Raw genomic sequence first — 16,577 nt, 5'->3', positions numbered from 1 at the left:
GAGAAATCAAGGCGGCGGAGGTCGTGTAAATACCAAAATTATTTCCATATGATAACTGGACATTACCATTCTAAAATAGCTTGCAGCAGGAAAGAAAATAAAAGAGCGCCCTCCACTGAACTTTGTCTCAACCACTGCGTCTTTTTTTTTTTAATGGAGATTTTCCATAAGGAATAATGGTTGGTACGTCTTACATGTCTGCTGTAAGGGCTACGTATGTTTGAATTCAAGGAGAGTTTATATGGTATACCTATCAACCGTGCAATTTCATTTCCAGATTCTTGCGAATTCTACATCTGTTGAGTGTATGCTTTCAGGACTATTTGAACGACGACATTCATGTGTGCGCAAACAATGTTTTTTTAAACTCCCCAGTGAACATGATCCTCTGTTAACACATGTGCATATGGGTCGTTATGGGATGTATGTGGAATGCAGTGGCGATATTTTTCAGCGTGCCGGCGCTGACCCGCAGCGTTGTTTGAGAGAGAGAGAGAGAAAGCAAGGACAGGAAAGGCAGGGAGGTCAACCAGAAGAGTATCCGGTTTGCTACCCTACACTGGGGGTGGGGGAAAAGGGAATAGAAAAAGGAGAAAGGGAGAGAGTGAGCACTGAGTACGTGTGGGCGGGACACTATGCACAGGGACACTACAAATGGTCTCTTAAACCGGTGTACCTCAAGTATTGCAGTAATGCACGATTCGCTTTTCGTGCCAGTGACGGGTGGGGCCACGGTCCGAGTATCTTTGACTCGGTGAAAGGTCGTAAGTCTAGTCGGTGCAAAGTTTCCCGCAGAGGGAGGCGTTGTGCATCGTAGCGGGGGCAGGTGCACAATAGGTGCTCGATGGTCTCCTCGCACCCACAGGAATCGCACATCGGGCTCTCGGCCATTCCCAAACGAAAGGAATATGAGTTTGTGAACGCTACTCCCAGCCACAAGCGGTACAGCAAGGTTGCTTCACCTCGGGAAAGGCTAGATGGCACTTGTAGCCGTAGCGTGGGGTCCAGTTTATATAATCGGCAGTTGAAGGCACCTGAACTCCAGAGATCTTGCGACTTTTTGCGTGTATGTAGGCGAAGTTACCTGGCAGCGTCCGACCTCGCCAGAGGTATTGAACGCGTCTGGGTATCTTCGTGGGCAGACCGGGCAGCCTTGTCTGCTAGGTTGTTGCCGACAATGCCACAGTGAGCAGGTTGTTTGAACCACCCAATAAAATGCTCTCCTCGTTTATGGGAGGTCACTTTTGTTTGATTTCAGAGGGAATAGGATTACCTACCTTGACAGATTTTTCTTATCTAATTGGCTGACAAGAGGTCAGGAGCACACAGAAGTGGGGAGGGTTCCTCGCGCGGCCTGTCGCGTGGCACTGTGTAGCACTTTTATGTAGCACGTATTGAGCAACAGGACGCTGTATAGGGAGTTTTTTCTTGTTGCGCTACAATTTTCTCATTGACACTTTTCATCTAACTATAATATTTGAGAAGATGATTAACTAAGTAAGACTAATTATGTAATTAGGCGGAATGCAAAAAGTAATCTGAGTATCTCCAAGCGACGGCAAACAACATTACCTTGGTTCTGTCCAGTTACCTGACATTCAGTTACCTGAATCTTCGTGCATGATAGTCGGGACAACCTGTATACCCGTAACGTTCGAGTCTGATCGTTTATTTTTATTTATTTTATTTTGTTTTTATTATTCTTGGGGTACGCACAGCAGAGGTCTTGATAGCGAGAACTGGCTTCGTGTCTCACCTGTGGGTCACCACTAATCCTCCCATGCACCACGGGTTGAATAGAGGATTCACGTAAGGATAAGCGGCAAACCACGGGCAAGTTCTTCCTCAGCGAGACACAGCTGAAGTTTTTTGCTCATTGGCTGACGGGACATGCAGTATTCGCAGTACTCTATCATCGCATGCATTTAGTGACTCTGATTACAGACTTATTTAGGGGAGGTCGCTTCTTAATTGCAGATCCAGTTTGTTCACTTGGCGTACAACAATTATGTTCCGGCTTAATGCGAGGTGTCCCGGGAAAGTGAGCGACATGAGAATCGATGCCACCGACAAAGTTGGTCGCTCTATACGTGCCCGCTACATGCATAAGTCGCGTCTGCAGCCGCAATGGCACGAAGCCAAATAGCGCGCATTCCCCGTCGAGAGGACCACGTACGCCCGCCCGTGATTGAGATTCCGTCCGCGCAGCAGGTGCCCCCGGCATTTAAGGCTTCCTAAGAACCGTTATCGGGGCAACGCTAATTAACTGTTCTTGTTGTACGCATGCCGAGTACCGGTAGGCATGCATTAGGTCTCTGATCTTGAGCAGACTCAATGCAATTTCGTCTCTTCCGTTTCGCGCAACGAACGTCGACGTAGCGACGTGAGACGCATAGGAAATAGGACCAGATGAGATTTCCCACTACGATCGGTGAACTTCCTGCATCCGAGTGGTGGCGGCCAAATGGAGTCGCTATAACATTCGTTGCATTCAAATACGGATTTGCATGTGCTACGAACGGATCGAACCGCCACGCTCCGAATTCCAAGAAAAATTGAGAGAGTTCATGACATCCACATTCTGTATTAGGCGTTATTTCTTGGTGTAGATTATGGGACTCGTGGGTATACCTTTCTAGCAATCGATGCTGTCCATGAGGTTGCTCGAACTCGTATGTGTTGTGCTACTTCATACTGCTTCGTTTTCTCAATAATTGAGCAACCAATATTCTGCGAACAAAAACAGCTTGTGTAACACACACACAAAAAAACATGGCAGGCTTGACAAACTATGGCCAAATTGGAAAGCAAGCGATCAGCAGCACAGGAAAACGATGAAGATGGGAAAATAAATAAGCAACCAAAAATTATGCAGATCCCCCAACGCAAGATATTGCAATGTATGAGAAGTAAAGCTGTAGTGACGCGGGTAATTAAACCAATGCGATGGCGAACAGTTGTGTTTATTTTCACCCTATCTCTCATGCAGTGCTCATGCGTAATGCTCATGTAAAGCACAGGTCACAATTTTATTGTCAACATTGTTTCTGTTCATTCACTACACACCGTTCACAATCTACGGCAACATGCAAACACCAAGTCAGGTGGATCCACACTTTGTAATGTGCATGCAGCGATGTCGCGAGGGCGATGGTTGATGTCTGTAGAAGGAAAGAGGGGTGAGGAGAGGTGTATGAAGGGAGAAGCACAACACATGTGCAAATGCATTTAAGACGCGTTACAGTGGCAAATGCGCATTCTGGGGGATTGGTCAAGAATGGCCACTTACCCAGTAGTACATACCTAATGGCCCAAGAATGGGGTAGGCCATATGTATAAGAAATTTATGACATTTGAATAAGCCGTCCAAAATTACGCGCTATTCGAGTAACCGTTTATTGACGAGTGTTGCCTACAGGCAACATACCAGGAAAAAATGTTTTTTTTTTCTTGACGAGTTTTCGTATTGAATGTGAAGTTTCTGGCTAAATGTCTTCGGTCGTCACTAGATGTCATGCAGCAGGCGTTATCTGTTGATTTGGAGCTGGAAAACTGGACGAAGAAAAAAGAAGTTTGCCACACGACTCGCTTTGTTTTGGCAGCATGATCAGAAGAGACAGATTGATGAAAAATCTTTGGCTGCAGTGGTGCCATACACGCGATGTGAAGCAAATGAAATGCATTCCTGTGGTTGGAATTTCTACAGACAGCTCTCGTCATATGTGAACCACAGTGTGGTTCACATATGACAAGAGCTGTCTGTAAAAAAAAAAAAAAAAAGAAAAGAAAAGAAGGGTGAAGCCCACTTCCAGTTGTCTGCTGGGTATTTCTTCCCTGTTGCTGAAAAAGTTTCCGCAAAATATTTTTTTGTTTTGGTTAATTATGCTTATTCTCGATGTGTTTTGCACATTTAGATAGAAAATATTTTTTCGGGCATCCATTTGTGCTGTAATTAAAGGGATAAAATGTCTATGTTTTAGAGACACCTAAGAACCGATGTGTGCAGGTTTTATGTTGTGATTTATTGCTTTATTACGGAGAAGAAAGGTGCGCTCCCTGGCACTACCTTGTTGGCCGAAATTCCGTGCAAAAAAGCACAGTTGTGCCCGTTTTGGGAACAAGTGCTAACCAAACGATCCGGGAGATTTTAGAAGCAGCTGAGATTGCGTGCCGTGTGCGATAATTGTGTAAGCAAAGAGTCAAAATAATTGTCAGATAAAGAGCTATGCTACTATACTATACTTGAGCATATAGTCCCGCGAAGCATCTGGCACTAGAGCACTTGGCGGTTGAACCCAGGTGTGAATACCACTGTGTGAACGAGGCGGTCACCGGAAGATCAGTCAGGACTGCCCCGGCGATCGCACACCATGTTTGTAACATAGCTGTTTCCAAGCAAAATATTTTGCTTTTATTTCCTAAATATTAATAAAATAAGAGTAAACTATTTTGAACTGATTTCGTTGCAGTGGTGTGTAGCGTACCGTGCGTCGTTCTCTCTCTCTCTTTAAAAAGCTGCGCCATATATTCAAGGCAGACGGCTTTTCCTCCCCGACCTATAGCTGTTGGGGAGGAATAATCCATACTGGTTTTACTCGCACGAGAGCTAAGAAACAGAATTGACTAACTTTGTTATGAATTATTTTATGGCACATAGCAATTGAACTGCAACTGGTCAGTGCTCGAGGCATGACTGACTGTCCGGTGACACGAATTCATCGACCAGTGCCCGTTTCGAGCAGTTGTTGGTTAAAGTTGCTGCGAAATGCTTCGGCATTCTACTTAATGCATCGCCAAAAAAAAATTCATTTGCAAACTGCGAAACAAAACTACGTGCAACGCCACTGTTTGTACTGGTACGCTTCGGGAAGGATTATCTAGCAACAGGTGCTAGAGCATTTTCTATTTGGTAGACAAGCGTCGCCAGTGCGATTTGCGATTTCAACTTGTATCCCAATTTAATCACTACTTCGATACTTGGATACTTCATTCACGTGCCTGTCGACAACCGAGTGGCCTCCTCGACAGTTCACGTTGTCATAATGAATACAGTACTTTTCACAGAAAATGGCGAGCTCGGTGGTTTTATGTCCTTATGTCCGTAGTGCCTGCGTCCGCAACATGAGTCGAATGTCTTTTGCTTTTAAACACTTCTTTTAAGCAGTCAGTAAACATTAAATATAAAAAGACCCACATTCAACAAATGTCAATTAAAAATGTAATCACAAGAACTGGTTATTCAGTTTTACTATTATTATTATTATTATTATTATTATTATTATTACCTAAACGCTCTAATTATCCCACTAGTTCTCAACTGAAATTAAAGCTGCCGTGAAGTATAAAGATCGCACGCACCGATAATCCAGAAGGCATGTGCTTAAAGAGTGGAAAGAAAAACTGCGCTTTTTTTTTCGGACTCTGCAAACGCCTCTATAAGCGGGATTGCGACTCGTATACTGCATCCTTGGAAAAGGGAGCCTCTAACCGGCCGGCGGAATTTCGATAATATATCCGCAAGCGCTCTAGTAAACGGGGAGAGCTTTTTAGCCTGCTCGACTCAAGCGGAGTAGAAGTACAAGCAGTAGCGGAATATTTTGCTCCCAATTTCTCATCCTTATATCAAGGTTCAGGCTTCAACGCTGGTGTCAGTCAGCAGCGAAGGACGGTTCCTACATCTATAGTGCTGTGTTGTTTGATAAAAAAACTCATCAGCGAATGCGTTAAGCGCTTGAAGCCTTTCCTACCCTGCGGCCCTGGTGGCACACCCTCCGCAATTCTAGACGCTTACGGCAAAATATTTGCATCAGTATTGACATCTATATATAATAACTCTTTCAATACTTCCACTTTGCCTTACATGCGGAAAACTGCTCGTGTTCTTCCTGTATTCAAGTCTGGCTGTAGAACCAATGTCTCGAGTTATCGCCCGATTTCGCTTCTCTGTTTCTCGCCTAAGATTTTCTAAGACCTGAGCAAAGCCTTTGATGTAGTCTGCCACTCACTGCTTCTGATTACGCTTGTGCACTCTGGTGTGGATTCGTCAATCTCTTGCGCAGTTATCTTCTTGCTAGATCATGTTATGTTAACGTCAATGGCCGAACTTCTTTTTACATGGTAACTAACGGCGTCCCTCAAGGATGAGTATTAGGACCACTCCTTTTTAAAATGTTTATTTATGACGTTCCCCCATTCCGTTATTCGGAACTCTGCCTTCCTTCTATATGCCGATGACATTAACATTTTAAAGAAAATTCTTACTGTTGATGACTGACGCGTTCTGCAGTCTGGCCTGTTTTCTTTTTCTAAATGGTGCAAACATAACCTCACCTTGAATGCTGTTAAGACCAAAGTCATGACTTTCACACGCATAACAGCAAGCATTTCTTTTTCTTATTCTGTAGATTTCTGTGCCATTGTGTAAAGCCTGTGAGATCAATGATGTCGGTCTACTTTTTGATACGACCTTACACTTTTCAGCTCACACTAAACGCGTTGCAATACGGCGTATGCGCTCTCTTGGCTCAGTTTGCCGACTATCGAGACAATTCAATTCTTCTACACCATTCCGCAAGTTGTACACAACAATCTGTCTTCATCAACTCCAATACGCGTCGGTCGTCTGGAATGGTATTTATAGATACAGCAGTGACATTAGGGTCGGGTCCATAAAACGTTTCTAAGCATCACCGCTTTGCTAACACGGACACTGGACCTTGTTCTCGCACGGTTGGATGATTGTCATTGCCCTTACTTCGCTGCCGACGTAATCACGCTGACCTTCTGTTTCTATTCAAACTACTTCAACGCATCGTCGTATTATGTTTACGTATTGTTGCTTTTTTTTGCAATTGCGTGATTGCACAAACAGAGTAAAATTCGGATAGAATGTGCGCATACACTTCCGAGTTTTGCCACCCGGAACACGAAAACGCAGCGATGGCGAACGTAGATCACAATCCAGCCTACCCATGCACAACTTGGCGTTTGTAAAAAGCTTATGTCGCGCCCAAGCCTCCAATCGGACAAATACACCAGTCCAAGATCCGTTAAAATACAACTGCATGCCGCTGTAAAACCGCCGGCGCCTGTTATACCTGTCATGTACAACCAATAAGAGTAAAATTTGTTTCGCTCTAAATGAAGTTCTTAAACTAAAGAGCCAGTGAGTCCAACGGCCCGGGTGCAAACTCAAGACAAAACTGCACAGTGGTGTAGTAGCGAACCGGGAAACAATGAAATCTACAAACTTTTTTTTGTGTTTTTGCTAAGGCACGAAATCACACCGAGCGCTCCTGGGGCTAGAATAATAACATGCGACACATGCAAGCGAAAATTGAACCTGCAGTCGATGTCAATATCATAGCCCTGCACACGATACACCCGCCGTGCTTTACCGCGAGAAAGATATCACCAAACATTAAGCAATTGTGTCGAAAGGCATAATTGCTTCTCGATACTAGCGAGCAACATCATTGAAGTCTTCTTCATGCTCACTTGAAGTTCATCTGTCACACACCATTGCTCGATGGAGAAGAGGTCATTCTGCCTGTAACAGACAGTTAGGCATGCTTTCAACCTTTCTGAACAGTTTTAGGTCGCCAGCAAACAATAAAGCCTCTGCGTTGAAGCAAATATTCTTTTAATTTATTATCGCATTAGACGTCATGATTTCTTACGAAAGTAATGCCAGCCTCTGCAACCTACTGAACTGCAATGGCAAAATTGCGATAGCTATCACAGGCAGTTTCATAAGTTTGGTGCACTTATTCAAAGAAGAAGAAAAGATTGTAAACGATATAGCAAACGGAAACCGCAAGCCATTCGTGATAGCTCAATGGTTCGCACCTGCGCGAAGCTAAAACTGCGCTTCCTAATTATGACATTTTGTTTTGTTTTCTGTTTTGCAGTTCTGGAAGCAATACAAAGATGACCAACGTAAGTGAATATCACTCGGCATTCGTTCATATTGCGCGAACGTTAGCAGAAGCTTGTAATTGCTGAACAGGAGTGACCAATCTAGGTTAATATACCTTGGGAGGCCTTGTATATTCAAAGGGTCTTTAATACTGGGTGTTCTTGCGAAGGCTAAACATTTTTTTAAATCACCTGTGGCAGATAGTACAATTGTAGTTCTTGAGCTGCATAGTTACCTAATTAATTAAATTTCACTAATTAAGTTTTACCTAAGTACAGAGCATATCACAATTTGCGAGATGTAGCCGGTGCGATTACAAAGCATATCTGCTTGGAACGAATTTTGAAGACGACACCAATTTCGAGACAAGCGGCGCCGAATGTGGGGTATGAATGCACTGTTCCACATTAAAAAAATAAAAAATAAACGCCGTTTGATGCGTTCAAGCACAAAAATCACTGGAACGCCAATCCATTTCGCCGCAAACTTGAGAATGTATATCTCAAAACAGGTGCCGTCCTCAGAAATCGTTTCAAGTAGCCTTGCGAACTACCAGGCTACAATTTCTAAACTGCAGTATGTGCCGGAAAGTAAATATTTAAAAAATATAATCCGTGAAATTTTGTTAATGAGGCGATTATGCATTTCGATTTCTCGTGTAATTAATGTCTGGCTCTTCAACTGAGTAATACCACTCAAGGAATAGAAATGTGCCGTTTCTTACAGGTGATCTTTAAAATTTTTTGACAGGCTTTGCAAAAGACACGATATACATACAAGTGCATTCAAAACGACTGCTCTCAGTCAACGCCACACAAGCGCAAGAATCTATGCCAAATTGCAAAGACTGAAAAGGATCAAGGAAAAGAAGTAACGCTGATCTGCAATAAACTTAGATAAAATAGAGACAGGGAAGATAAAGCACTGGTTATTTGCATGCATGACACAATCTCTCAATAAGTAAAAAAAATCGCATAGTTAATCAGCTAGTGAACAGACATCTAAAGGAATTTCGTTACCGCAACACGATCCTAACATCGTTGTGCTGAGACCTGGCTGCGCGAAGAAATAAGTGATGCCACTGAGAGGTGTTTCGAAAAGACAAATCTACTGCTAATAAAATAATAGCTGTTTTACTGGAAAGTGTTGCCGAGCGCGAATGTTCGGGCATAAACGTCCCCCTTAAGGCTAGCGGTACCAGCGTGCAATTTTTTACCGTTGTTAGACGGCGCTATCTTCGGGATCGGCACGCAAGAACGGTTACACATTCACCAAAATATCGCGGTTAATAATAATAATAATAATAATAATAATAATAATAATAATAATAATAATAATAATAATAATAATAGGAATAATAATAATAATAATAACTTAAGATTAGTTTCCAAACACAGCTAAACGCTTCAAAAATTTCATTCGAATCGGTCCTAGCGGTTGCCTATTGAGAGCGTTTCTGCGTTTCCAAAGCATTTGTGAATAAGTAAATCGGAGTTGACCCTGAGCTACAGCGTCCTCTTGAGTGCCGGATTCTAACTATGTGGCAGTCCATACGATGTCTGACTTGTGGAAATATTTCTTTGCGCGCTAATGTAGACGTCAGTATATCCCTGCTTCCTTTTGATTAGGCGCGGCTGCAGGAGTGCTATGTGTGTAAATCCAAGCTTATAACAAGGCGCACGGAGCCAGCAACAACAACTACAGTTTTCTAGATCTCCAAGACCAAGAATACAGTCTATCTCTCGTATGTATTCATGTACATTCAACCAATGAAAGTTTACTGACCGCAGTATCTGAGGAAACGTTGAACTTCCGAGCAGTTTGCGACCGTAGCCAGTAAAACCATACAACATCTTGTTGTTCCTATATAATACTACAACCGGGAAATCCAAACACCAGGCTGGGAGTTCCTAAGCTGCTCAGATATTGAGCTTTTCTTTTTTCAGATTCCGCGGTCCGTAAGCTTTTGTGGCCAGTTGTACAAACATGAACAACCACACGAAGCCAACAAGAACAATAACATAACACCAAGAAAATCATGGGTGAAATTATTCATTTATTTTATTGTTGAACTTTATAATCAGCTTTAGACGTGCACTAAGAAGAACAACTCCAGCGAAATTTCACATCGCATACAAATATTTGTAGTGAAAGTCTAGCTACCGAGAAGGCTCCCAGAAAAATTTTGTTTGTGAAGTGCGAACGGGTCCATCAGAGTCAACTTGCAAGAGATCGTGTTTCTTGAAACGAAACTAAAAAAAAAAAAAAGCCGGCATTACAGCTCTGCGCTCGTCCGTATCTGTCGGCTTACGCTCATCCGGTCCTTAACTGCGCAGTTTCTAAGAGTGAATACTGTACATGCAGACTGAATTAACAGCAGCGCCAGTATATATGCGTATTCAGGAGGCTGTGCACATCGCAAAGAATAATATTGCAGCGTAGCTTGTTTTGAAGTCCCGGCAGTTCTCCAGCTTTTCTTAAGATGCCAGGAATATTTTGCCGCATTTTGGGTTGTCGCATACACTAGAAAGGTGACAATGCTCTTCTAGCAAGCGTCAATGCTGATGGCAGGTATAGGCATGATGGATTAAGAGGCTGGCAAACGAGACGACGCTGACGAAACCGAGTCAAGTGCTTAATATGAATTTCCAAGATATCCAAAAAGCACATTTTAGTGATCAGATGATCACGAGAGAGCGAGACATGTCTTATCAATACACGTCATGCTCGGAGAAGTGCACGAATCGTGCTAGCAGTTCCCAGATATAGAGCAGGCGCGCTGTACCGCAGCGAGTTTCTGGTTTTCAATTGTAAGATTGCAACTTCAACTGCACAATTTACAGCCGAGAAATGCGAGATTAACAATTGTGGTCAGCAATGCATGTCAGCGCCCCGAAAGACATATCTGTTCATAATGGCTCCGAGATATCGCTGTGTTTCATTGTTAAAAATCGTTTAGCCATTGACGCGTAAGGCAAAAAGGTGCCGTATTAGTGGTAGGTACTGTACGTTAAACCAACAAAGGGGCACTTTCTTGGAGAGGCCCGGCCTTGCCTACGTAGGTACAACGACACTCTTAGTCGCGGCCTTTGTCCAGCATTATAATTCGTTGCCGAGCGTGAACGAATGGGTGCGCTACAGCTGATGCCATGCGCAGATGTCGCCAGCACAAATTGATAGCTTCTCAGTTAAAATCAGCAACTCGCAAAGACTTTTACGTGCCAAAACCACTTTCTGATTATGAGGCACGCGTAGTGGGGACTCCGGAAATTTAGACCACTTTGGTTTCTTTAACGTGCATCTAATTCTAAGTACATGGGTGTATTCGCCCCCACCGAAATGCGCCGCCGTGGCCGGGATTCGATCCCGCGACCTCGTGCTTAGCAGCCCAACACCATAGCCACTAAGCAACCACGGCGAGTAAATCGAAGAGACTAAAGAGCGCAAAGTAGGAACGCGTATACAGAGTTCACGTTACTTGAACCGAGGATTTTTAAAAAGTAAGTGGCTAACCGCAGCTGAATGAATGCTGAGAACATATAATGTAAAACTGTTCCAATATGTTCTTATTCCAATCTCCTGACTTCAAATTTGCGTAACCGCCGACGCAAGCATAGGGCGGTGACCCGCAGGGTTGTCTGAACAAACCAATCAAATGCTCCCCTCGTTTATAGGAGGTCACTTTTGTTTGCTTTAAAAACGAATAAAGTTGCCTACACTGAGCGATCGTCTTATCTAATTCAGAAGAAAATTCAATTTTGTTCGGCATATTATAGTATCTTTAACGTGCACACGTCACTGTGACGGGGTGAGTTTTTGTGGTTTTGTGACGTCGCGTGACAGGCGGGTGAAATGGTTGTCGCCCGAAAACTTTTAACCAATAGCCGAGAGCTAATGGCGAAAAGGCGTCGAATCAGAAATAACTATTTTTCTTTCGTTCTTTCCAATTATGCATAATCAGTGTGTACACGCAGTTCGGCAGCGGTGCACCTGTGTTCAACGTCACTGAGATTCATATCTGCTCTTTGCAGTTCTTTCATCGCAGAAGCCGTAGAAGATTGCTATCGGCCAGCACAGACCGCACTGCTGGGATCGACGTGAAGGCAAGACTGACGCCCCCCAGACATCGGCTGTTAACCGCAAGCATTGGTTTTGCGACGACAGAGGGCTGCAAGCATCTTCTGCTGGGCTTAAAAGGGATCGCCGAATCCTTCCTCACGGCAGTTCGGCAGCGGTGCACCTGTGTTCAACGTCACTGAGATTCATATCTGCTCTTTGCAGTTCTTTCATCGCAGAAGCCGTAGAAGATTGCTATCGGCCAGCACAGACCGCACTGCTGGGATCGACGTGAAGGCAAGACTGACGCCCCCCAGACATCGGCTGTTAACCGCAAGCATTGGTTTTGCGACGACAGAGGGCTGCAAGCATCTTCTGCTGGGCTTAAAAGGGATCGCCGAATCCTTCCTCACGGCAGTTCGGCAGCGGTGCACCTGTGTTCAACGTCACTGAGATTCATATCTGCTCTTTGCAGTTCTTTCATCGCAGAAGCCGTAGAAGATTGCTATCGGCCAGCACAGACCGCACTGCTGGGATCGACGTGAAGGCAAGACTGACGCCCCCCAGACATCGGCTGTTAACCGCAAGCATTGGTTTTGCGACGACAGAGGGCTGCAAGCATCTTCTGCTGGGCTTAAAAGGGATCGCCGAATCCTTCCTCACGGCAGTTCGGCAGCGGTGCACCTGTGTTCAACGTCACTGAGATTCATATCTGCTCTTTGCAGGTAAGCATTGTCCTTTGCTATTCCAAAACAATACCAGTGCACCGCTGCCGAACGCACCTGCCGAATGTACATGTGGCCTAGTCTGCTGCTGATTTACTTGTTGTAAATCTTTGTTTACTTTTGCATCGATTTATTATGCCAGGGGAAACGGCTAAAGCGATTGAGGACTTGCGGCGGGAGCTGAGAGCTGAGCTCAGGGCAATCAAAGATAGCTTGCAAGATGTAAAGACACTGAAAGAAGACATTCAGGACCTAAGGACACTAAGAGATGACATTCATAATTTGCTTCAAGAAAATAAAGATCTTAAAGCTGACAACGCGCGACTGTCACGCCGCATCGAGGAGCTGGAGCAATACCAGAGGGGAAATAACCTCGAAATTAAGGGAGTGCCACTTGATGGCGAGCCAGTGATCATAATTAAAAAGATTGGTGCGCTTGTGGATGAAGAAATTACCGATGCCGACATTGATGCATGCCACAGAGTGCCGACTGCAAGACATGATGAGACAAATATCATCGTTCGTTTTGTCCGACGCACAAAACGCAATGCTGTCCTTCAGAAGGCCAGAAAAATCCGGATTAACACTACAAAACTGGGTTTTGAAGAATCTAAGCCAGTCTACGTGAATGAGCATCTTACCCGTCATGGTAAGCAGCTTCTCGGTGCGGCGACAAAGAAAAAGCGTGAAGTAGGCTGGAAGTTTGTGTGGACAAACGGTGGCAAAATCTTTGCTCGAAGGGACGAACAGTCTGCAACTTTGCGGATAAACGCTACGAGTGACCTGGAAAAAATGTCCCGCGAAACTAAGTGAAGTGATTAACCACATGCCAGAAATAGCAACAAGCAAGAATATGGCAGCTTTAAACTCTTCTCACTACTATACTATAAACGCCTTCAATTCTTTGGCAGAGACTACTCAGAACCAATTGCGAGTGTTCCACTTGAACGTGCGCAGTATAAGAAACAAACAAGAAGAATTACGCGACTTCTTCACTTCATTGACCGTTGAATTTAATTTGATGTTATTCACAGAAACGTGGTTAAGAGTTGAAGAACAACCCCCATTCTTTCAAAACTATGCTTATCAAGGTGCTGTTAGGTCGCATGGAAGGGGCGGTGGCGTAGCCGCGTACATCAAACGACCTATGTCTCATGAAGTTTTGCGTGATTTTTCGGTCGTTAACAATGATGTTGAGTGCCTTACCATACATGTGGAAAACAATGTAGCTGCCGTTATCTATAGGCCACCCGCAGGTAACAAAACAAATTTCTTCGAGTTCCTAGACAATCTACTGCGACACCTTACTTGTACTGGTCTGTCTTTCGTGATAATGGGTGACGTCAACATAGATATGCTATCGCATGATGCCCCTTCAAGACAACTGACAGAATTAGTCACATCTTACGCATGTGTAAACACTATCGTCGAAGCAACAAGAGTGACACCCAATATTGCAACTTTGCTTGATGTATGTATTACGAACATACACCCACCGAATTGTGCTGCTGGATTGCTGACGCTAGGAATTAGTGATCACCTTCCAGTTTTTTGTCTTATCCCCTCTTTGTGTGGTAAACGTAGTCATGTACCAAAGAAGATCATCCGCAGGATAAATGATCAGTCATTGAAACTCTTTTACGTTCTGGTTGCTACCGTTGATTGGGCATGCGTATTAAAAGACGACCCTAGTAAGGCGTACAATATTTTTCTTGATAAACTTATTGCATGCTACAATCAAGCATTTCCAACGGAACTGAGTAGGCCAAGATGTAAAAGAATACGGAAGCCCTGGATTAACAACTCCTTATTAAAGAAAATAACAAAAAAGAACCGTTTGTTCCATATGTTTTTAAAAACGCGAGGAGAAGATGCCCTAATCACTTTCAAACAGTATAGAAATAAACTGAGCAGTGAAATTAAAAATGCTAAGGTAGAATATTATGAACAGGTTTTTGCCAAAATAGGTAAGGATCCTAGGAAAATATGGAATGAAGTAAAAAATCTAACTGGGAAGAAAGAACAATGTACCGTACTAAAAATAGTCACACCTACAGGCACACTAACCGGTCTTGAAGCGGCCACCGCCCTTAACGCCTATTTTGCCACGAGCGCAGTGTACGAGCAGGAAAATGATGAAGAGCATAACTTGGTTGATAACAGCGTTACGATAGTGAACTCTATGGTTCTCGCACCAGTAACTCCTCACGAAATCAACAAACTTATCAATGGGATTAGAAATAATGTTGCTTCTGGTTCTGATGAAATTAAAGCAATGCCAATTAAACATGTGTCTGAAATCCTATCCCCCATCCTAGCAGACATAATAAATGTTTGAGACTGGAATCTTCCCTGACTCGCTCAAGATAGCCCGCATCTGTCCTATTCACAAGGGTGGTGCTGAAGGAGACATAAGCAACTATAGGCCAATCTCGGTCCTGCCTGTTCTATCGAAAGTATTTGAAGGGGCCATAAATATAAGACTAGAAAAATTCTTTGCGAAATATGGGGTAATAAGTGACATGCAGTTCGGATTTCAAAAAGGAAAATCTACCGAGGACGCACTTCTCAGTATCAAGCATGATATTATACATAACTTTGAGCACAGGCTTTACACGCTAGGACTGTTTGTAGATCTACGAAAAGCTTTTGACTCAGTGTGTCATGATGTGCTATTAATTAAACTAAAAAGATACGGTGTTCGCGGCGTCGTCCTTAAACTGATAGAGAGTTACTTAAGCAATAGGCTTCAATATGTAAGTGTCCACCAAGGAACGACTACAAAAATAGTAATTAAACAAGGTGTTCCTCAAGGCTCTATTCTTGGACCGCTATTATTCTTAGTCTATATTAATGATCTCTGTAGCATCTATAATTCCCCTAAACTAATAATGTACGCAGATGACACGAATATTTTCTTCACTGCACGTACCCTTACAGAGCTTCAGGAGATTGTTAATAAGTATATGGAGTCACTTTCTGACTGGTTACATGCCAACAGGTTACAGTTGAATACTAATAAAACTAAATATATTATATTCGCTCCGATTAACAAACCAATGAAGAATGATATTCATATTACCTTTCGGGGCACTCCGTTAAAACAAGAGGTTAAGCAAAAATTTCTGGGAGTATGGTTCCAAGAAAATTTGTCTTGGAACACCCACATTGATAATCTTGCTTTGGAGCTCAGTAGATCGCTCGGCTGCTTGTATAGAATAAGCTCACTTATACCTTTGTGGCTTAAAGTTTCTCTTTATTATACTCTCTTTTATTCCAGACTTTCCTACTGTATTTTGGTTTGGGGTACAACCTCTAGTAGAAACTACCTCCGAATACTAAAGTTTCAGAAGCGTGTACTTCGCCTACTCGAAAGATATGCAGGATACCCACAAGACTTGCCAACAGGTCCACTGTTTGTAAAGTATTCTCTGCTAAGAGCTGATGAAATTTATTGCTTCAAGTTATTGCAGTATGTACAAAAACATAAACTACACGCATTTAGCAATCCCGCTGAAACACACACGCTCGCCCTTCGAAGGCAAGAGCGCAGAAAGCCTCGAACACGCACGAATTATGGAAAACAACATTTAAATTACCAAATTCCGGTGCTTCTAAATAAACTTCCAGATGATGTCGACCTCAACAAATCGATTAAGAAAAAAACATTCAAAACAATGGTTATCGAGAAAGAAATTCGCTACCAGTGACATCTCATTTAAAACCATATGTAGCGTTTGTCTGTAAAACAGTGCTCTTTTTACTGTGTGTTGGATGTCGCCTTTTTTCTTTTTTCATATGTTCGCTACGATGATTGACATTTTGCATTTGCGTTCATATGTTTTTTTTTTTTTTTTTTTTCCCGTTCTGTCACATCT

General features: G+C 43.2%; 1 protein-coding gene across 1 annotated transcript in view; it reads left to right on the top strand.

Moving 5' to 3' along the window:
• Positions 1-16,577, top strand: part of LOC126544999 (trypsin-1-like) — a 104,307-nt gene that overhangs the window by 40,895 nt on the left and 46,835 nt on the right. Inside the window, exon 2 of the mRNA XM_050192592.3 lies at positions 7,911-7,938. Within this exon, the coding sequence (XP_050048549.1) occupies positions 7,911-7,938 (28 nt within the window). The remainder of the gene's footprint in view (positions 1-7,910; positions 7,939-16,577) is intronic.

The sequence above is a fragment of the Dermacentor andersoni genome, chromosome 1 (genome assembly GCF_023375885.2).
Source record: "Dermacentor andersoni chromosome 1, qqDerAnde1_hic_scaffold, whole genome shotgun sequence".
NCBI classification, from domain to species: Eukaryota; Metazoa; Arthropoda; class Arachnida; order Ixodida; family Ixodidae; genus Dermacentor; species Dermacentor andersoni.
This window is presented reverse-complemented; position numbering and strand designations above follow the sequence as displayed.